The sequence below is a fragment of the Chrysemys picta genome, chromosome 3, assembly GCF_011386835.1.
Source record: "Chrysemys picta bellii isolate R12L10 chromosome 3, ASM1138683v2, whole genome shotgun sequence".
Lineage (NCBI taxonomy): Eukaryota > Metazoa > Chordata > Testudines > Emydidae > Chrysemys > Chrysemys picta.
The window spans coordinates 127,446,065-127,468,171 of NC_088793.1; the positions used below are offsets into that span (position 1 = coordinate 127,446,065).

A 22,107-nucleotide genomic window follows, 5' to 3' on the forward strand; every position below is an offset into this window, starting at 1 on the left:
TTCAAAATTGTTGAGTATCTGAAGACTTCCCTTGACTCAGGTGGGAACTGCTGAATGCAAAGTGCAGTGTGTGTTTCTCTGGGATGCTTATAGTTCCAGATATCTAGAAAGCTCAGTACACAAGGCCACAGCCCCTTTCAATCTCAAACACTCCAAATTAATCAGTAACTTTTACCTTCATGCCTGAGGAAGTGTCATTCACCATTAAATTACACCATATATCACTACCACAATTATTTCGCTAAAAGTCAGCCTGTGTTTCAGTCTCTCTGAATAGAGAGTTTCACAAACATGGATAAGAGCAGGAAGACTGTAGTTGAATATCTGGATAAGGCATTGGCTGATAGTGAAAAGGGAGCCCCTGAAGACCTGCTATTTTCCTATAAGGGAATTTTGTGCCCTGCTGCTTTTTGCAACCAGGAAACGTTGCAAGTTCTTGATTCTTTTGAAGCCAGGAGTGACGATGTGATCCTAGCGGCATACCCTAAAAGTGGTGACTATTGCTAGCTTGTTACAAAAACTAAATGTGAAATGTTATACAGTAGTTATGAATGATTAGGCAGTATTTAATGCAATGATTATACATGGCTGCAGTTTATAGTAAATACTGTCCATCATAAAGATATTGTATTAGGGATTGTTCAGATGAATAAGGTGAGAAGAATAATTTCAGCCATTAATAACTGTCAATTTCTTTCTTCTGCCTTTGACTATTTACATTTTAAGTAACTATATATGTTCAGTGTTTATCAGTTTAGAGAAAATATTCTTGTGTCTCATTGTAGATCTGATTCAATGCAGACGACAAACCTTTACTAATATTTTGCATTGTGATGATGAATGAGCTGAGAAGAAGACAGCTTGACTGACTTTGAAGGGCTGGTGGTTCGAAAAACAATTCCTTCACTTATTAATTCAGCAAGTCTCACATGGAAAAATTGGATCAAATTCTGCTGTCAGTTGCACTGCTGTAAATTTGCAAACACTCAATTGAAGCCAATGGAATGATTCCAAATTTACACAACTGAGATGTGAGAAAAAGCACAATGTGACTCAGAGATATGAGGGTATCCAGATTTCACATAACTGTGATCACAAGTGTTTCTGTCCATTTCCCCCAAATTGATTTCTTCTTTTTAGAAGCCATTATTGTATATTTGGCTTTTGGTCAAGCTAGTGCTAATGGCTTACCCTGGATTGGCAAGTAGGAGCCTAGTCAGTGACAATGGTGGTGACTACATTTATCTGTGACATGAATTCACCCAGAGAACATGGTTTTTAATTTAGTGAATTATAACGTAATGGTTTGTCATAAAGAACTATGAGCTTCACAAACAGGACTGTTCCTGTTTGTTGACAGATTACTTGGCCCAATTATATGACACTTCTGTTCACTCATAGCTTGTGTCATATACAACAGGAAAATATTCCTGTATCAAAGTAAGATTTCAGATTAGTTAGCTACTATCCATGAATGTTAATGTTTTTTTCTTGCACAGTAATTGATATCATACACAGGTATTTGCAACTAAATACATTCAACACTTGTTGTGACAATTTTCACTTCCATAGTCTTTAAACCAGTTTCTCTTTTGTTTCAGGTACTAACTGGCTTGATCAAGTCCTACATGACTTGGAAATTACAGCTGCAAAATATACAGAGGAGGAAATTAATGAGAGAATTAATATTACAAATGAATTATCTGTATTTCCACGTCTAGAATTTGGGGATCCAGAGAAATTTAAGGTCAGCATGGGATGATATTAGAAATGTTAATATGAACTGTTTGACATATTTAAGAATTGATAAAATGTAATGACTGAATTTTACAGACTATGGAGAACTCTTACTTCCCCCAAGGTGTGATCAGGTCAGCACAATCAGGGTGCAGTGCATTTGCTTAGCCAGTCCATGACTGGAAACCATGGAAGTTCAGACAAGGGGTGGAGAATTCATGAAAATGACCTCCACACCACTGGGTTTCCTTAAATCCTGATCTGTCGCTCTCCCTCTCTTTTGCCCTACTACTGTCCCCATAGAGCTGACTATGTGTAGAGGAGGGATTTGAGACCCTCCACTCCAAAACAAGCAATTGTGAATGGGACTAGGAGTTTCTGTTACCCCTTCTCCATTTAATTTTACATGATAGGAAAATGGCCTAGTAGTCTTTGACCTAGGAGTCTCCCATTCTGGTTACTAACAGCTCCTTTTTAAATTCTCAGTCAGTTCCAGGGTTGATTTTCTGCATCATGGTTTCCCAGGATTTCACTCAGCTGGAGAGATCCCTCCCCTTATTTCAGAGTTACTGGGGGAGGCAATGGGAGAGCACTCAGACTCTGCCTTTGGAGAAAAAGGTAGTAGGGAATAGTTCTATGGCTGCTGCCCTTGAGGGTCTTCCCCTTTCAATCTCTTCACTGTTCCGCAGATCTAGATGGGCCATAGAGCTGTTGAAGCGCTCCACACTCACAGAGAGGCAAGATCAAGATTTGGTATTGCATTCATCTATTGCAGGAAAAGGACATTAGATAACCCTGAATGGTGTTAGGGCCAAAACTGAGAGCAGACTGAGGGGGTAAACACAGCAGGGTGCTAACCCTAGGCCCATGCACAGCTCTCCCACAGAAGACAGCAGTAGTAATCTGCCCAAGAGTGAGGGCGGGGAGGGGTGTGAAGGGAACACTGATCCTTTTGGGGACACATATGGTGAAACTGAGGGACCATATCAACTATCTGGGTGGACCTGCCCCTGAACCCCTTCCTGCTTCTGCGTATCTACTGCTGGCAGCGGCGGAAAAAAAAAGAAGAAGCCGCGATTGAAAAAAGCCACAATGGGCAGCAGCTCTACTACTGCCACTTCATTCTTCGGTGGCAATTTGGCCTTACCTCTGGGATCAAGGAACTCGCTGCGGAATTGCTGCCGAAGAGCCGGACATGCTGCCCCTTTCCGTTGGCCGCCCCAAGCACCTGATTACTGCGCTGTTGCCTGGAGCTGCCCCTGGCTGGCAACATGACCAGTCCATAAATCTGGTGGGAAGCCAGAACTGCAGCAGAGATATTTGGATCTATGCTTTCTCTCGTTCTGTGGATTTTCTGAGGTGTCAATGGGCAAAAACGCCCAAACATTAGGGATACATGTGCAGGTCAATGAGTAAATAAAAAGGAATAGTCGGAGCATGAATGAATAACAATTACTGGACAAATATTACTTCCCATGTCATAAGGAGAAGTTTCATTCACTGTCAAATATAGAGATCAACAGGAGCAAAAATTCAAGAGATAAGTGATTAATCCTAGATGAACAACCTCTAACACCAGTACAAAGCTCACGGAATCTGCAGCTGCTGAACAGCCGATTGATATGTCATATACGCTCCCTGTAGACAGAATTTGTGTGTGCTTTTATTTTATCATTTCTGCAAGTAACTGATTTTATTGCCTGAGAAAGGGGTCATATCGATGACTTCATCTTATAGGGCCCTCTGTTTGGCCCAAAAGCTCTCATAACACAAGCAATGCAAACATCTTCACCCTGTCCTGTCAATGCATCTCAAACCCTGACCTAGAAGGCTCTGCTCCAGTAGCAGGGACATCATCCTGTCTCCAGGTCCATTAGATGCTCATTCAGATTAATCGGAATTGTTTTGAAAAATCCACTTCTTTCCCCCTTCGACTTTCCCATTTCCCATATTCCATCCTTCTCCACCTTTCCTTCTCTCATCCATCCAAAACACTCCCAACATCAGCTCACTAGTCTTCAAGTAATGCTCCTCCTCCCACTGCCACATTGTCTCTCCTTTATCGGAAAGTGGTAGCATGGGAAGTCTGTGATGGAGCCAGAAAGGGAAGAACCCAGGTCTTCGGACTACCAGTACTATGCTTTAGCCACCCCTTGCATTTCACTTTATCAAACTGAAAAAAAAAATTGTTTTGATTCAAGATTTAGGTTGTTTTTACTCTGTCTGAACTGGATTTCCCATCTCTAAGGACAATTAGACAGAGCTGTGCGTGGGCCCTACCAAATTCACGGCCATGAAAAACCTGTCTTGGACCGTGAAATCTGGTCTCCCCCCATTAAATCTGGTCTTTTGTGTGCTTTTACCCTATATTATACAGATTTCACGGTGGAGACCAGCGTTTCTCAAATTGGGGGTCCTGACCCAAAAGGGAGTTGCGGTGGTGTGTGTGTGTGTTTCCAAGGTTATTTTAGGGGGGTTGCGCTTACTTCTGCACTGCCTTCAGAGCTGGGTGGCCAGACAGTGGTGGCTGTTGGCCGGGCACCCAGCTCTGAAGGCAGCATCCCACTAGCAGCAATGTAGAAATAAGGGTGGCAATATCATACCATGCGATCCTCACTTCTGTGCTGTAGCTAGCGGCAGCTCTGCCTTCAGAGCTGGGATCCCAGCCCGCAGCCACCGCTCTCCAGCTGCCCTGCTCTGAAGGCAGCGCTGCCACCAGCAGCAGTGCAGAAGTAAGGGTAGCATTACTGCAACCCACCCTACAATAACCTTGCAACCCCCCCACAACTCCTTTTTGGGTCACCACCCCCTACAATTAGAACATAGGGAAATTTCAGATTTAAATAGATGAAATCATGAAATTTATGATTTTTAAAATTGTATGACTGTGAAATTGACCAAAATGGACCATAAATTTGGTAGGGCCCTAGCTATGATGCTGATTTTTGTGACACGGTGACCTGTCTTTTTGGAACTATAGAAAGATACTGATTAGACAGGCATAATAATACCATGCTTTTATATAGCACTTTTAACCAGTAGCTCGCAAAGCTACAAAGGAGGTAAGTATCATTATCCCCCTTTTACAGAAGGTAAAACTGAGGCACAGAGTGGAGAAATGACTTGCACACAAACACTCAGGTCTCCTGAATACCAGTACTGCTTTATCCATCTGCTAGGGCACAAAGCCACCAGATGCACCCTTACTGGGAGTCATGCTATTGCAGAGTGTTTTGCTAGTTCTGTTTATCTGAATGTCTAAGAGGTCCTGGAGAAGTGCTTATTGTCAGCCATTAGATAATGACTGTATCACTGGTTCTGCCTAAACTCAGCTGGACATCTCAAAAGAACAGGCCCCCTATTTCTAGTCAGGCTGGAAATACTGTTAGAATAGGGTCTTGCACAGTATTTCCTCTGGAGGAGCAACATACATGGGGCCACATTCATTAGAGGGAATTAAAGGAACATTAATAATTGGGAGCATGATAGTTAAAGTTTGAAAAAAATGAGAGATTCAAGAAAGCCTTGGAAAAATTAATGCTAATTAGTCTTAGATTCTGCCGTATGTTAATGGTAGTGAAATAGTCACCCTCTGGATTGGCAGGAAAGAAATATTATTTTCTGCTAAGTCTACTTTTTTAAAAACAGATAGTTCTTAAAATGATAAAATTCTATTAAAGAGGCTATTTAATTCTATGTTTCTTTCCAATTTTATTTAAAGAGGATGAAGGAATTACCTTTCAGAAGAATCATAATAACACATCTTCCTCCTCAAGTCCTGCCAAAATCTATTTTCAAAAGCAAGGCCAAGGTGAGTCCTCATTTACAGTATTGTAGAAAATACCCACTGTAATGGCATTTTCAGACCCGTTTGGATTTCCTCTATGTTATATGCAGGGCCTTGTGTTTTCTATGATTCCATCTAGGTTTTATGGTTGTGAGAGAAGATTTCTGCATGTGAACTGATACAGTGTTATGTACTGGGATGGCAAACAGCTGAAAGAATAGCTTTAGGTTGGAAGTAAACTGGCCCCATTCAGCATGAATACTGAAACCTAATGCTGACAATTTAAATGTTTACTGTTTCTCTGCTATCATTTCAGCAGAAATATCCTGCTAATGAGCTTTGCCATTCCTTATTTTTCAAATAAGGCAAAATTAATTAAACTGAATCTACTGATGCTGTGATTGTTAAACAAATATAAACTTTTTCTTACCTAATTATTGTTAATTATTTGTATTACCATAGTGCTCAGTGTGCTAGGAAAAGTACAAACTTTTTTGTATTAACTTTCAACCTTTAAACAAATAATTCATTTACTTATGTTTTTTAGATACTGCTGCTAGTTCGAAGTCCAAAAGACACTGCTGTATCTTACTTCCATTTTCACAACAATATGCCTACACTTCCCTCCTTTGGCTCATGGGATGAGTATTTTGCAGCTTTTATGCATGGAAAAAGTACACTCTGTTTTTCTGTTTTTTTTTTTTTTTTTAGCTACTCTGATTAATTAGTGCATTGGCAAAACTGGGCACTGGGATTCAGGAAGACGTAGGGCAGATTCTGATCTCAGTTGTATTGTTATAATTCAAGAAAAGCTTCTTGGTCTTAAAGTTATTCTAGATTTATAAATGATGTAATTGAAATCAGACTGACCCCTGAAATCAAGAGATAATTTATTCACTGACACTGACTCCCTCTGTGATCTTGAATAAGTCATGTAAGCTTTTATGGCCTGACCACCATTACCCTGAATCTTATATAATCTGACCACCATTACCCTGAATCTTATATAATCTGAAACACATATTTAGGAAATTAAATATGAATTATATTACCAACTATGCTAATACTTATTAAAATAGACATAAGCATGCTAGCCTAGAAATCCAAACCCAATATTCCCACTCAAAACAACACCCTATAACTTTTCTTTCTGCTAATCGATGCATAAGCTGAATTCATTTACTGGATCGAAGGCTAAAATTCTTGGGAATAGAGATGAGCAAAATGTTTTCAACCAATTGTTTTTGCGGGGCCAAAAATGTTTGCCGATTTCAGGTTGAATTTGATAAATAATTTTCTTTGAAACTAAATTTTAGAAATTAAATTTTGTAATTTTAGAAATTTTCTAATTTTAGAAACAAAAGTCCTAAACAGAGGAAACATTTTGTTTCAATCAATCTGAATCGTTTCATTTTGACCTTTTCAGTTTGAAATATTTTGTTCAACTTTTCTATTCAAAATGGCACTTCACTTTTAAATTACCACAAAAAAGGGTGAAAAGCACCTAAAACGTCTGAATCAAAGTGAATAATTCAAAATAAAATTTGTTTGGAGTCAAGTGAAACATTTTGGTTGCTTCTAAACCAATTTTTTTCTACTTTTTTGATTCAACAAAAAAATTTAAACATTGTCATTGGTTCAAATCAAACAAGATTCTTTTTTGAATTTTTTAGTTCACTGTCTGAACCAAAAAAATCCATCACTCACTCAGTTGTAGTTGGGATCAGTGCAAAGGAGAGCCTCCTTTTCAACCCAGCCAGCAGTCAGACAGGATTGCACTGGAATGTTCAGCTGGCTAGCTTTCCAGCTTCTAAAATCTACGCTATGTCCCTAAGGTAGTTAAAAGGGTGTTTAGTCCTTTCCACCTAGCAGATATGTGCTCCTCCATTAGTGGCCAGTACTAGCCATCATATGGAAGGAACACTTATGGCTCCTGTTCAGAAGAGCAGTGGCAAAATGCATTACTGTAGTCCTCACCTCAAAACACTGTCTGATACCAAGAAGTCAGCCTAAGCCTATAAAAGCAGTCCATGTCCCCTGTCGCAATTAATCTTTACCTCATTATTATTGACTGATTCTGTTTTTCTGTTTTTTTTCCTCCAGTGTCCCGGGGCTCCTATTTTGATTATTTAGTTGAATGGAACAAGCATATGGATGATGAAAATGTTATGGCGATAACCTATGAAGAGCTGAAAGAGGTGGATTTCCCTGAACCCCCCCCCTGAAATTCCCCAACACCCACCCCCCAGTTTAGTGAACTAGTTATATGCAGTGTTGCCAATTTAGTGATTGTTTGGAAGTTTGAATTGAAATTGAAACATTAATACACACTTTAAAAGCATATAAAGTGTATGATAAAATACATGTATCTGAAAAAGTATAATAGATTTGAAAAGTATAAACATAGACTAGCTTCCTTATATAGCTTTTGTTTTTTATGACAATGTCAATGCATTCATGTCGGTGCTGTTGGCCAACCTAATCATTTCAAACTATGATTTGTAAGTCTAAATGAGCTCTCCCTGACAGCTAGTGATGAGCTGGGGGGAAACGCTTCAAGACCAGATTGTATTTACATTCACACCTAATCTACCTAGGTATCCAGCAAACAGAGCTGTGTTGCCCAAGTGATAGATTTTGGTTGGGTTACAAATCACTTGAATGCGAGGGGGCAGGGGTAACGAAATGTTATTTTTATTGTATGAGTAAAGGGCAGTAGAACTGTACTTAGCCTGTGTTGATTGAGTATCAGGGGGTAGCCGTGTTAGTCTGAATCTGTAAAAAGCAACAGAGAGTCCTGTGGCACCTTTAAGACTAACAGAAGTATTGGGAGCATAAGCTTTCGTGGGTAAGAACCTCACTTCTTCAGATGCAAGTAATGGAAATCTCCAGAGGCAGGTATAAATCAGTATGGAGATAATGAGGTTAGTTCAATCAGGGAGGGTGAGGTGCTCTGCTAGCAGTTGAGGTGTGAACACCAAGGGAGGAGAAACTGCTTCTGTAGTTGGATAGCCATTCACAGTCTTTGTTTAATCCTGATCTGATGGTGTCAAATTTGCAAATTAACTGGAGCTCAGCAGTTTCTCTTTGGAGACTGGTCCTGAAGTTTTTTTTGCTGTAAGATGGCTACCTTTACATCTGCTATTGTGTGGCCAGGGAGGTTGAAGTGTTCTCCTACAGGTTTTTGTATATTGCCATTCCTGATATCTGACTTGTGTCCATTTATCTTCTTGCATAGTGACAGTCCAGTTTGGCCAATGTACATAGCAGAGGGGCATTGCTGACATATGATGGCATATATAACATTGGTGGACGTGCAGGTGAATGAGCCGGTGATGTTATAGCTGATCTGGTTAGGTCCTGTGATGGTGTTGCTGGTGTAGATATGTGTGCAGAGTTGGCATCGAGGTTTGTCGAATGGGTTGGTTCCTGAGTTAGAGTTGTTATGGTGCGGTGCGTGGTTGCTGGTGAGAATATGCTTAAGGTTGGCAGGCTGTCTGTGGGCGAGGACTGGCCTGCCTCCCAAGGTCTGTGAAAGTGAGGGATCATTGTCCAGGATGGGTTGTAGATCACTGATGATGCGTTGGAGAGGTTTAAGCTGAGGACTGTAGGTGATGGCCAGTGGAGTTCTGTTGGTTTCTCTTTTGGGCCTGTCTTGTAGCAGGAGGCTTCTGGGTACACGTCTGGCTCTGTGGATTTGTTTCTTTATTTCCTTGTGTGGGTATCGTAGTTTTGAGAATGCTTGGTGAAAATCTTGTAGGTGTTGGTCTCTGTCTGAGGGGTTGGAGCAGATGCGATTGTACCTCAGTGCTTGGCTGTAGACGATGGATCGTGTGGTGGAAGCTGGAGGCATGAAGGTATGCGTAGCGGTTGGTGGGTTTTCGGTATAGGGTGGTGTTAATGTGGCCATCGCTTATTTGTATGGTGGTGTCTAGGAAGTGGACCTCCCGTGTAGATTGGTCCAGGCTGAGGTTGATGGTGGGGTGGAAGCTGTTGAAATCCACCATGGCAGGTGGCAGCAGAAGGTGATGGCACAGGGCCATTGGCAATTGAGCAATGGAGTGAACAGTGGCCAGAGCAAACAGTGAGCAGCTGGAGGAACGAGCAAGGTGCCTTCTTGCCCCCCACCTGGGAGGTGAACTCATGTGAAAGCACCTCTGAACTCAGTCTCCACTGACCAAGGACAACACCGGTGAGTGTTAATGAGGCTGTTAAGAATGCTGGAGACACAACACAGTTCATGCGAACAAACATGGCTGTGGCATCCTACTTTCTATTTAAGCAAGACATACCACACACTACAAACTGGAGGCCAATGTGAAGTGCATTGTTACTTGTTCATCCTGAAGTTGAATACTGGTTCCGAACAAGACCAGCAAATGCTCACTATCTTTCTGCAAGAAACTCAACTGACTGGCTAGAAGCATGTGGTGCAACAGTGAAAGACTCAACAGTTGAAAATGTGAAGAACTCTCTCACCACATTCAAAAAATTTGCATACATGGCTGATGAATGCACTGATGCAAATGGTCATCAAGTATTAAGTCATTGTGTACGTTATCTTGATGTCAGTGGTAGGCCAGTAGATGCATTTCTAGATGTTCAAGTTATAGAAGACACATCGGCTGCATCTGTGACAACCCACATCTTAGAAGAGTTAAATGCTTGTCAGTTGAACCCAAACCAGATGGCTGTTTGTGAATTTGATGGAGCTGCAAACTTCTCTGGAAGACATGGTGGAGTATAAGCGTTGGTCAGAGAAAAGTGTAAACCTAATCTCTCCTATACACACTGCAGAGGCCATCTACTCCAACTAGTGCTAGTATGAGCTGCAGACTCTTCAAAAGACATTAAAAAAGCTATAAATTTAATATCTTCATTATATTTTTTTCAGCAAGGGTCCAAAAAGACTGAATATCTTGGAAAATATAGAAGATATACTGGGACTGAAGTTCAAATTAGTCCAATCTGGGAAAACTCTCTGGCTTTCTCATGAGCGATCCTTGGCTATTGTCTTAAAATTACTCCAGCCATTATTACTGACTTTGGAAAGTATCTACCAAGATGGGATGGATCTAAGTAGTGAGGCTGGTGGATTACTTTTGCTACTACGTTCAGAGAAGACTATTGCCATTCTCTCTCTTGTAAGTCAACTGTTGAAACCATTTGGGTCATTAAACAATGCCATCCAGGCATCTGCTACAACACTAGTAAATCTTTGTCCAGCATTTGAACCTACATTTGGATCAATCAGAGAGCTATCCATTGAAAAAGTACTGGAAGAAGCAAAGACTTCAGTCCAGAAGTTGACTAATGAAGGCATTTATATTGAATCCTTAAGTGAAGAGGACAAGAAGTGTTTAAGACAACTGAAGAAGTACACAGACTTGATTCTTAAAAATCTACAACAGTGACTTCTAGATTCTACTCAACCTCTATGTAGCTTTTACAGAACCCTGGCCTATAAAACACAGACAGTTGAATGGAGTGAGGCACTACCAGCAATGGAGCTTCCATGTGCTCAGGACAAAATAGAGAATTTGAACACAGAGTGGAATATTATACAACGAATGAATGAAGATTTGACTTCAACTTTTTTTTTTATCATCACTAGTAGCTCGACCCGATCTTTATGCTATGTTTCCTGGGATAAAAGAAGTAGGAATTCATCTCTTGCTACTCCCAGTCACAACAGCTACAGTTGAGTGTTCTTTTTCCTCATTGAATAGAATTTGTGTTCTGAAAGAAGTTGCCTTCTGCCTGATCATGTGAATGAACTAATGAGCATATCAATTGAAGGAATGGAAGTACCGGACATACGAAAAGCCACCAAAGATGAACGCATTGTATTTAAGAAGTTCATTAACAGAGTTGTGCAAAATTATAACAAGAAACCAAGAAGGATGTAGATGTAGTGCTTCATAGAAGGCTTGAGTAGCCAACTTTAATTTGTGTGATGATTTTAAAACATGAGTTAAATCTAATAAAATGGTCATAAAACATTTTTCAGTTTTTACTCTGGTGCCATACAGCCCACCTTCACCCTGACAGTCTCACCCCTCATCAGCTCTGACCCACCCCCTGTAAATTTGAACACCCCCCCAATTTCAATTTCTGGGGAAAACACTGGGTGAGGTTAATGCTGTTTAAAGGAATCTTTACTTCATACCGAAATAGTGCATAGCTAATGTTAATGTTAACGTTAATGTTAAGCCCATGCAAGGCCTATATACCACTTCAGTCTCACTTAAATACAGAGCTGGAAAGGAACGAATTGTTTTAACACATACACACCCCTGTGAAAATTTTCAATGGAAACCATTATTTTTGTTTTGTTTCTGTGAGACTATATATATATATTTTTTTAGTTTTTCTTGAAAAATGAACCCCCCAAAAACTGGGAGAATTTTTTTTTTTTTTTTACAGAAACTGACAAAAACAAAATTTTAATGAAAATTTAATCAAAAAGTCACATTCTATAAAAAAACTTCACGTTTCAGTGGACATTTTTTAACCATCTCTACTTAAACCCTATGATGAAATAAATGGGATACAAATGTCATATAGTCCGGGTTCAAGACCTCCGAGCAGGGTGGAATTTCACCCTCTGTGACCATCAAGGTGCCAAAGAAACTTGAATCTAGGAACAAAGAGACTTTGGAATGAATATGGCCTACATGTAATAGTACCCACTTCATGGGGAAATCATTACCAAGAGCCAATGTCAGTCTTGCTGTAAGCAGGTGTAACGCCATTATCTTTCAATGGATTTGCACCCACTTACACCAGGCCTTCATTTAGCCCTAAGATTTTTTTTAACATATACTGTTAACATGAGCCAGTGGCCTAATATTAAAAAATACTGAGCATCTAACAAGAAGGGTTTCTACAGGTATGTTAGCAACAAGAAAAAGGTCAAAGAAAGTGTGGGACCTTAATGAATGGGGGAGGCAACCTAGTGACAGATGATGTGGAAAAAGCTGAAGTACTCAATGCTTTTTTTGCCTTGATCTTCACAGACAAGGTCAGCTCCCACACTGCTGTCCTGGGCAACACAGTATGGGGAGGAGGTGAGCAGCCCTCAGTGGTGAAAGAACAGGTTAAGGACTATTTAGAAAAGCTGGACATGCACAAGTCTATGGGTCCAGATCTAATGCATCCGAGGGTGCTGAGGGAATTGGCTGATGTGATTGAAGAGCCATTGGCCATTATCTTTGAAAACTCATGGTGATTGGGGGAGGTCCTGGACGATTGGAAAAAGGCAAATATAGTGCCCATCTTTAAAAAAGGGAAGAAGGAGAACCCGGGGAACTACAGACCTCACCTCAGATCCTGGAAAAATCATGGAGCAGGTCCTCAAGGAAACCATTTTAAAGCACTTGGAGGAGAGGAAGGTGATCAGGAACAGTCAACATGGATTCACCAAGGGCAAGTCATGCCTAACCAACCTGACTGCCTTTTATGATGAGAAAACTGGCTCTGTGGATATGGGAAAAGCAGTGGACGTGATATATCTTGACTTTAGCAAAGCTTTTCATATGGTCTCCCACAGTATTCTTGCCAGCAAGTTAAAAAAGTATGGATTGGATGAATGGACTATAAGGTGGATAGAAAGCTGGCTAGATTGTCAGGCTCAACGGGTAGTGATCAACAGCTCGATGTCTAGTTGGCAGCCGGTATCAAGCGGAGTGCCCCAGGGGTTGATCCTGGGGCAGGTTTTCTTCAACATCTTTATCAATGATCTGGATGATAGGATAGATTGCACCCTCAGCAAATTCACGGATGACACTAAGCTGGGGGGAGAGGTAGATAAGCTGGAGCGTAGGGATAGGGTCCAGAGTGACCTAGACAAATTGGAGGATTGGGCCAAAGGAAATCTGATGAGGTTCAACAAGGACAAGTTCCAAAGAGGATGGAGCTCGGCTGTTCTCAGTGGTGGCAGAGAACAGAACAAGGAGCAATAGTCTCAAGTTGCAGTGGGGAGGTCTAGGTTGGATATTAGGAAACACTATTTCACTAGGAGGGTGGTGAAGCACTGGAATGGGTTCCCTCCAGAGGTGGTGGAATCTCCATCCTTAGAGGTTTTTAAGGCCCGGCTTGACAAAGCCCTGGCTGGGATGATTTAGTTTGGTGTTGGTCCTGCTTTGAGCAGGGGGTTGGACAATACGACCTCCTGAGGTCTCTTCCAACCCTAACATTCTATGATTCTTCTATGATTCTATCTACAGTTCCCACTGGTTTTGCTGGGGCATGTGGGTGCAGTGCATCTCTGAAATTCAAACCAAACATCTTCACTATAAAACTGGCCAACTTTTTCAGTCCTCACTCAGTCAAAACTATAATTGTCTTTAGTGGGAAATTCTGCCAAAATGGAGGACAATAAGATACGGCCATATGCAACCAATGTGGACTAAAATGTGGACTTCTCCAAATCTCACACATGAGTGAGCTGCATGGGATTGTATTCTACATATTGCATTAAAACCTAAATTATGAAGTGTGTAAAGCACTGACAAAATCCACAAAGCCATCTAACAATAATTTCCATTTGTAAATCAAGGCTGTCTTTAGCATGCCTTCCTATTATGCCCAGTTATCACAAAGCATATGGAGAGTGACCATGGGGAAACGCTAAACACTTGTATAATAGGTTAAGTGGAAAAACTGTGTTCAGTTTGAAGTCTGATTGTGATCCCGACACCCAACCTTGCTAACCTGAAACAAATTCACCTGAAATTTTACAGCTGTGATATAGGGCAGGGTACATTTTTTTCCTGGAAAGCTTGCTACAAATTGGAAAAGGTGTATGGGAGATTATTTTAAAAAATAAAATAAAAACAGGGTGATCTAATTTTTTTCAGTGCCTGCAGTGTGGTACCTTGGCCCCACACTAAATCTATTTAGAAAAATCCTAATGCAATCTCTCTTTCTCGGTCTCTCTAAGAAGTTGTCAGCTTTCCAACAGAAAATGCTGATTCGATGGACTCTACGTGTTCCGTGGGAAGATGTAGATTGCTTCAATACTTTCAATGGAAACCAGGCAGGCCATCCAACTGGCCATCCTGCCTGCCTGCTTTCCTGCTAGCTCACCCGCCTGCCCACCTCTCTGCTCCCATGCTTCTTGGCAGCCTCAGTGGTGGAACTGGGGTTGTCCTGAGCTTTCAGGCTCCTTGTTCCTCAGCAGCCAGGCTCCTTGGCAGCCCATCTGGTGAGCAGTTGCAGAGCTGGGCTTACAAGCTCCCCAGCTCGCTAAGATACCAGAAGTCTGGGTGGCTGTCTCTCAGGGATGCAGACGGGTGGGCTACTAGGCTCCCTGAGCAGCTAATTCCCTAGCTCCCTGGGCTACTGGGCTCCTTGGCTGGCCAGCTCACCAGGCCGCCTGCCTAATAGGTGATCTGCTGGGTATCCCAGTGATCATATTTCATTTTGGAAACACCACAACATTTCCACTATAGCAGTGGTTCTCAACCAGTGGTATGTGTACCCCTGGGGGTACACAGAAATCTTTCAAGGGGTACATCAATTCACCTAGATATTTGCTTAGTTTCACAACAGGCGACATAAAAAGCACTAGCAAAGTCAGTACAAACTAAAATTTCATACAATGACTTGTTTATACTGCTCTATATACTATACACTGAAATATAAGTACAATATTTCTATTCCAATTGATTTATTTTATAATTACATGATAAAATGAGAAAGTCAGCAATTTTTCAGTAACAGAGTGCTGTGACCCTTTTGTATTTTTATGTCTGATTTTGTAAGCAAGTAGTTTTTAAGTGTGGTGTTAATTGGAGGTACACAAAACAAATCAAACTCCTGAAAGGGGTACAGTAGTCTGGAAAGGTTGAGACCCACTGCACTATAAAAACATTTCAGCATTTCTGAAACAAAATATTGCAAAATTTCAATTTTTGGCCTTTCATCCTGATTCTGGATGAAAAGTTCTGCAAATTCAATTTTTTTTGTGTGGGATGGAAATTTTGTTTCCTGGGCTGTTCTGAGGGGCTGCCTTATTTGATTCTCTTTGTTTTCCTCTTATTATTTTTAGATCCACTATTGTCAAATCCCCTTAGAACAGCTCTTTCTGCTCACTGTTGTATCTGTCAAAATGCACCGTCACTTGGTGTGTGAAGGGCACAGAATTCTATATTCAGACATATCCTTATTTACACATTTTTTAGCAATGTCCTTTGCTTCAGCACACCTGAAGTCTAAGAATATTAACAGATACAAACTCTCTGGACTCAATCATGTGCTCAAAAGTGCTAGGTATTATTATTATTCACTTGTATGCACAGCTACATATAAAAAGCACAGAGCCCAGTCTTCATTTAGACAAAGTATCCTACTTCCATGAGTGAGGAATTCAGGATAAGGCCCGCTATACAGAACCTGCCTGGAAGTTACACCTCTTAGAGTTCCTCAGTGATGCAAAATGAAGTAGTTGCAGATTTTTCACAGTAATTCTGCTCTGTGAAAGTACGAACCCTTTAGAGATACTGTTATAATCACTCCACAGGTAAGATCCAAATGGAATGTTGTTTCAATAATATTCATTCTTATCTTCCTTTTTTTCAGAATCAGACTTTAGGACTGAAAAAAATAGCTGACTTCTTTGGGTATTTCCTGAGTGAGGAAGAGATTCAGACTGTTGCAGAGAAGAGCAGCTTCAAAGCTATGAAAGAGAAATCCTCCAAAACTCATGGAACATTTGGGAAAATTCTCTTCCGTAAAGGTACATATCTGAAAACTCACTAGCACAACACCTGTAGCTGGCTGAAGTGAAGGCGCAGGTTCTGATAAGGTCTTGCCTCCAGCAACCATATCTTTTAGGGCTGTTGTAAAAGTCTGGGCATCTGTAACATCACAGGCTTGGCAACTCTAGCTTGCTGGTGTGATGTGAAGGAACAGTCCTCTGCAAGGGTTAGTGGCTCAGGACATCTGTCTTGCTGGGCTAGTATCCAGGAACCTTTTATAGCTGGGCGGATGGCCAGGGAAAGGCCTCTCTGATGCCACTAGAGTAGCACTGATAATCCCCACTGTGATGAGCATGTAACATCCACCTCCAATCCCAGGCCAAAGACAAAATCCAGAGTGCATCCAACTATAGGTGTTGAGCCAGACTGTTGCTGGGCCAGTGCTATGGCTGTCGTCGGTGGCTGTGGAATCTTGAGCTAACGTAGAAGTGCCACAATCAGTCCAGAAGTTGAAATCGCCCAATACAATTGTTGCAGTGACTCTGGCACTACCACTGGTTAGCTCAAGAAGGTACTTCGAGATACAGTGGGGTTACCTGTAGCTCACATTAGTCTGGGGCTCTATCATCTTTCACTGGGATTTCACTGCATCCCGTCCATTGCGGGGGAGACCACGTCTGTCTCTCCCTCAGCCTCACCACTTGCCCACCTCTCCAGATGTGTGGATCACATGGGCTCCAGAGAAAGGGGAAGATGATATGAAGACGGTTCACCCCACCTTCCACAGAGAATACATCAGATTTGTGTGTGGCAGTTCCCCTCTGTGGGTTATGAATCATGGGGGCATTATCAGGCCCTGAGTTAGGATCTCTGGCTGCCACAGGCTGAGGCTGGCACACAAGAACAGAGCTGCTAATGGTGAAGTGTGCATGGAGAATCTGATGTCTTCCCCTACATTTATTTAAGAATAAGCACCACAACTAACAAGACACATGCTTAGTTTGCAGTTTGAAGGCCATCTTATCAAGAAAAAAAGCTACTGACTTGGGGCCAAATCACACCTGGTGTAAATGAGTGTAATGACTCTTGAATATAACAAAAAGGATGTTTCTGGGGCCAGAGATGGTATGACCAAAACAAGAAGATATACCAAGAACTCTACCTGTATTTTTAAAAAATCCTACATCTTAGAAATGGCTTCTACACTTCACCTCATACATTGCTGAAAAATTCTCCTGTCGTCACAAACCTCAAATGTAGAGGCACAAGAAGAAAGGATCAATTCTTAGGGATATTGATGGGGGGAATGAAGGTTGTGATGTGCAAAAATCAGCCTTGCAATAGAAAACTAGTTACAACGTCAACCAAGGAGTGATGATCCTTTCTCTCTAACAAATATTTATATTTTTTTTTAATGTTTGCAGGAATTATTGGTGACTGGAAGAACTATTTCTCTGAAGCTCAGAATAAAGAAATGGACAGAAAATTTGAAGAGTGTTTAGCAGGAACTAAACTGGGAGAAAAGATAAAATATGGATTGTATTGCAAGGCCTAAAGAGCAAAATCTAATGCATCTGTTTCCCTTAGTATGATTTGTTCACTTGTTTTTGTACACTGGAAAAATCATCTAAGTGCAAAAAAAACCTTTGAAAACCCAGGAAGGTGCACTTGGGAATTCCTTCCTGTGGGGTAGCCTCAAGCCCTTTCACCCCTCACCCACTTCTGGTGAAGAGCTGAGAAAGAAAATAAAGGAAATCAGCTGTTGCCACCAGCTAATTAACCAACATGTGCACAAACCTCTTAGGGACACAAAAATCCAATCCAGGAATTCCCAAGTGCACCTTCCTGTGTTTTCAAAGGTGTTTTTTGCACTTGGGTAGTGGCAGGATCTGTCCATCCAAGGTCAGAGAAAAGCTGTGACCTTGGGAGTTTAATATAAGCCTGGAGTGGTCAGTATTAATTTTTAGAATCCTTGCGGGCCCCCACCTTCTGCACTCGAAGTGCCAGAGTAGAGAATCAGCCTTGACATGGTGGCAGAGCGGTGGCTGTAAATTCAGCAACTTTCCTAAACACTAAAATTCATCAGAAAATCTATTAACAAGAAAAATATTCCAGGCATGCTGACCTGATGCCAAGGTTAGGCAGTCGTTTAAATACTGGACCAAGAATACCAACAAATGCAAAGAGATGATATAGAGGGTCAGAGAGAAATTCTTAGAATGGCCAGAGTATAGAGTACAAAGGGAAAATCCTAATGAAACAAAGAGGTGATTTTCCCCTCTATGTGGCTCTACTTGACTGTGCCTGAAATATTGTGTTCAGTTCTGAGAACTTCATTGCTAGAAAGATATTGACAAACTAGGTGCAGTTCAAATAAGATCAACAAAGATTATCAGCAGGGTGGAGGGATTGATTTATAAAGAAGATTTATAGAGTGAGCCAGATTATGCTCTCGGTTACACCAGTTTAAGTCAGGACTGACTTTGCCAAAATCTATGGAATTTCTCTGGATTTTCAATGGTGTAATTCAGTGGAGAATTTCACCCAGTATGTATAGATTGGCTAAACGGCAGCTAAGTAGGGACAAGAAAGCAGCTGACACCTATTTGACAGAAAACAGAGGAATATATCAGAGGCAGAAGAATTCTTTCTTTTAACACCTGGGTATACAAGACTATAGGTGTCTCTCTGAAATAGGGAGAGTTTAATCTGAATGGGAAAAAATCTTGACAGACAAGTGTATTAAGTTGTGTAACATACAATGAAACCTCATCATCTGGGGACACTTAAATCTAGATAGGACAAAGTACCAGAAGATGTATTGCAGGGAAGCATCCTGAACCAGCAGTGAGATGGACTGGGTGAGCTAGTAGGATTTTTCCCATAAATGATTCTATGAGCAGGAAATAAATACAGCTATTTCACTAGGGGTTGTGACCTCACCAGTTTCTCAGAAGCTAAACAGATTCAGGCCTGGTAAGAATTTGGATGGGAGCAGGGCCGGTGGAAGGATGTTTTGCGCCCTAGGTGAAACTTCCACCCTGCGCCCCCCCATCCCTGAGCCCCTGCCCTGAGGCGCCCCCCTCCCCACCCCGCAGCAGCTACCCCCCTCCGCAGTTGCTGCAGAAGAAAATGGCACCCCCCAAATCCTAGCGCCCTAGGTGACCGCCTAGGTCGCCTAAATGGTTGCACTGGCCCTGGATGGGAGATTTCTGAAAAAACACCTAATGTAATTGTGAGCTGTGTTGCTTGGATGGTTCAATTCCCATCTATCAAGTGCCTCTGACTTTCAGAACAGAAGCCAAAAATGCAAGTCAACACCATAAGCAGTAAAATATACGGTACTCCGTCCTGGGACCAAAAAGTTAATGACGTATATAAAATAACTACAGTAGTTTATAGATATACTGTACTAGACAAAGGGCAAGGCAATGAATAATCAAGCCTGATGTATTTTGTTCAGTTCACCAAAGCTAACAAGCTGACATGTGCCCTTTAGCTCTAGGCAGTCATTTTTTAAAATACTGGACTATGAACTCTATTATTCCTGCAGCCAGAAACTCATAGTTAACGAAAAGCTAGCTATTGCTTCAGGTCTATTGGCTAGGGTGCTAACCTGGGAGTCAGTTGACCTGTGTCTACTGCCAGCTCAGCCACTGGCCTACTTTGTGAATTTTGGCTAGTTACATCTTCTCGCCAAGCCTCTGTTTTATCATCCATCCTTTGTTTGTCTTGTCTATTTACATTGTAAGCTCTTCAGGGCAGGAACTGAACTGTCTCTTCCTTTGTTTATACAGCACCTAGCAATACAGGGACTTGATTTTGGTTGGGGTCTACAGGCACTAGCATAATATAAATAATAAATATTAATACTATTAGGGAAATGTAGTTTTCCTTTATTTTTAAACAATATACAACATTTTATTCAAAAACAAGCTCTCTTTTATTACTCACAGACAAAAACAAACAAACTTTGTTAACTTGAAGTTAGGGTTACAAAGTGGAACAGAACTCACCCAAACTGCAGTATAACAACACAGCAGTTTAAAATTTCAAAGATTTTTGAAAATAGGAGCCTAAAGTTAGGTTCTTAAGTCCAAATTTAGGCACTGGAAATTAGGCCTGATATTCAAAATTGCTGAGTACCTAGATGCTTTTCCCTTGACTCTAATAGAAATGCTTGGTGTTGAGGGTGACAGTTTGGGATATGGCTATATCAGATTGTGAGGTCTGTTTTGGGCCCGTGTTGAAATATCGGCACTATAGCAACATTAGTTCAAACTTGCCTGTTATGTTGCATTTCAAACAGCTACCCTTACACCGGCATAAAATTGGTGTGAAATCAGCATCAAGTACTATACACGTTTATGTGTCATCTTTAACTATTGATATTGCAACTGCTATAGTTATAATACAATCAAACTTTAGTTAAGAAACTGTCTTTACACTATTTCACAGATTCGCACTGTTTTTTCACACAACCCCAGAAACCCAGCACCCCTTGGGGGACAAATCCTACTTGCCTTATTCAGATGAGTAGTACCACTGACTTCAGGGCATGAGTCAAAGTAAGAAAGAATTGGATCTCCAGCAATTATCACATAGTTAGATCATTAATATCCACTAGTTGGTTTTGTAAAACCACAAGGTGTCAGACTATACTTGTACTAACAATTGCTGTGGCCTGCCATTTCAAACCAAGATATAGATCCTGGTGTGAGATTTTGGGGTACACTGCAAGTGAAGGTGTGGTTGTAGCACAGGTAGGCACCTCCATGCTAGCTTTAATTTAGCTAGCCCAGGTAATGGTAACTGTGTAAATGTGACGGCACAGGCTTTGGCATGGGCTAACAACCACAGCACATATCCAGGATTCCCAGTGGGTTTGTAGGCTGGTTGCTAACCTGTGCTGAAGCCTGTGACACCACATCTATACCGCTGTTTCCAGCACTAGCTAGATTAAAGGTACCATGACTATGTCTACCTGTGCTATAATCACACCTTCACTTGCAGTGTAGACATACATGAGAATGGACAGCAAATTGCACCTCACTTTGTATTGCAAAATGGTTCATGCAAAAAGCCAATGCAATTTTAGACTGCATAGGGAAAAGGCTTACTTCATGAAGTAAATTCCTCTCCAAAGGAAGGCATTCTGGCCTTGTACCAAAGATGTTGCTGATATGTGTAAAAGAATATACAAAGCATAAGCAAACTGTAGTGTAACTACAATACACTGAGCAAGGTTTTGTGTTTTCAAATGGATGCCTAAAATTGGGTTCCTGAATCCATATTATAGCTACTTAAATAAATGGCCTGAAACAAATTTTTCAAAATTGTTGAGTATCTGAAAACTTCCCTTGACCCAGGTGGGAACTGCTGAATGCAAAGCGCAATGCGTGTTTCTCTGGGATCGTTATAGTTCCAGATATTTAGAAAGCTCAGTACAGAAGGCCACAGCCAGGGCCAGATTAACATTTGTGGGCTCAGCGCCAAACATATTTGTGGGCCCTCATTGGGGAAATAGGGCATTTGATGGGGGGGCGAGGGGCCGGTGGGGGGCAATGAAGTGCAGTGCAGCGGGAGTGGCCCCATTCAGCCCAGCAGAAGGGCACTGTGTGCAAACCCACAACTGCTAGATGCACACTGGCCCGCTGAGCCCTGTGCTGCCAGCATGCCCCTTCCACACTGCCCCTGGGCCCAGTGCCCTGCCCTTATGCCCAGCACCCCCTCACTCAGAGACTTCCCCCACAGATCCCTATGCCCAGCGCCCCCTCGCCCAGAGACCTCTCCCACAGATCCCTATGTGTAATGCCTCCAGACCTTCTATGCCCAGCACCCCCTGCCCAGAGACCTCTCCCGCTGACCTCCCACCACAAC

The 22,107-nt window shown here is 41.6% G+C and overlaps 1 protein-coding gene across 2 annotated transcripts; it reads left to right on the forward strand.

The window, feature by feature from the left end:
• The first annotated feature begins 187 nt into the window (after window positions 1-187).
• LOC101936932 (sulfotransferase 6B1-like) lies at window positions 188-21,563 on the forward strand. Of its 2 annotated transcripts, XR_010599754.1 has the most exons (8): window positions 188-493; window positions 1,602-1,747; window positions 5,459-5,548; window positions 6,072-6,198; window positions 7,628-7,722; window positions 16,109-16,265; window positions 17,652-17,871; window positions 18,069-21,563. XR_010599754.1 is itself a non-coding variant. In XM_065588949.1 (7 exons), the coding sequence occupies exons 1-7, from the start codon at window positions 292-294 to the stop codon at window positions 17,780-17,782; spliced, it is 948 nt and encodes a 315-aa protein (XP_065445021.1). In that variant the 5' UTR covers window positions 188-291; the 3' UTR covers window positions 17,783-21,563. The 2 variants fall into 2 exon arrangements, 1 of the variants encoding a protein (XP_065445021.1); XM_065588949.1 differs by having other exon boundaries at window positions 17,652-21,563.
• The last annotated feature ends 544 nt before the right edge of the window (window positions 21,564-22,107 follow it).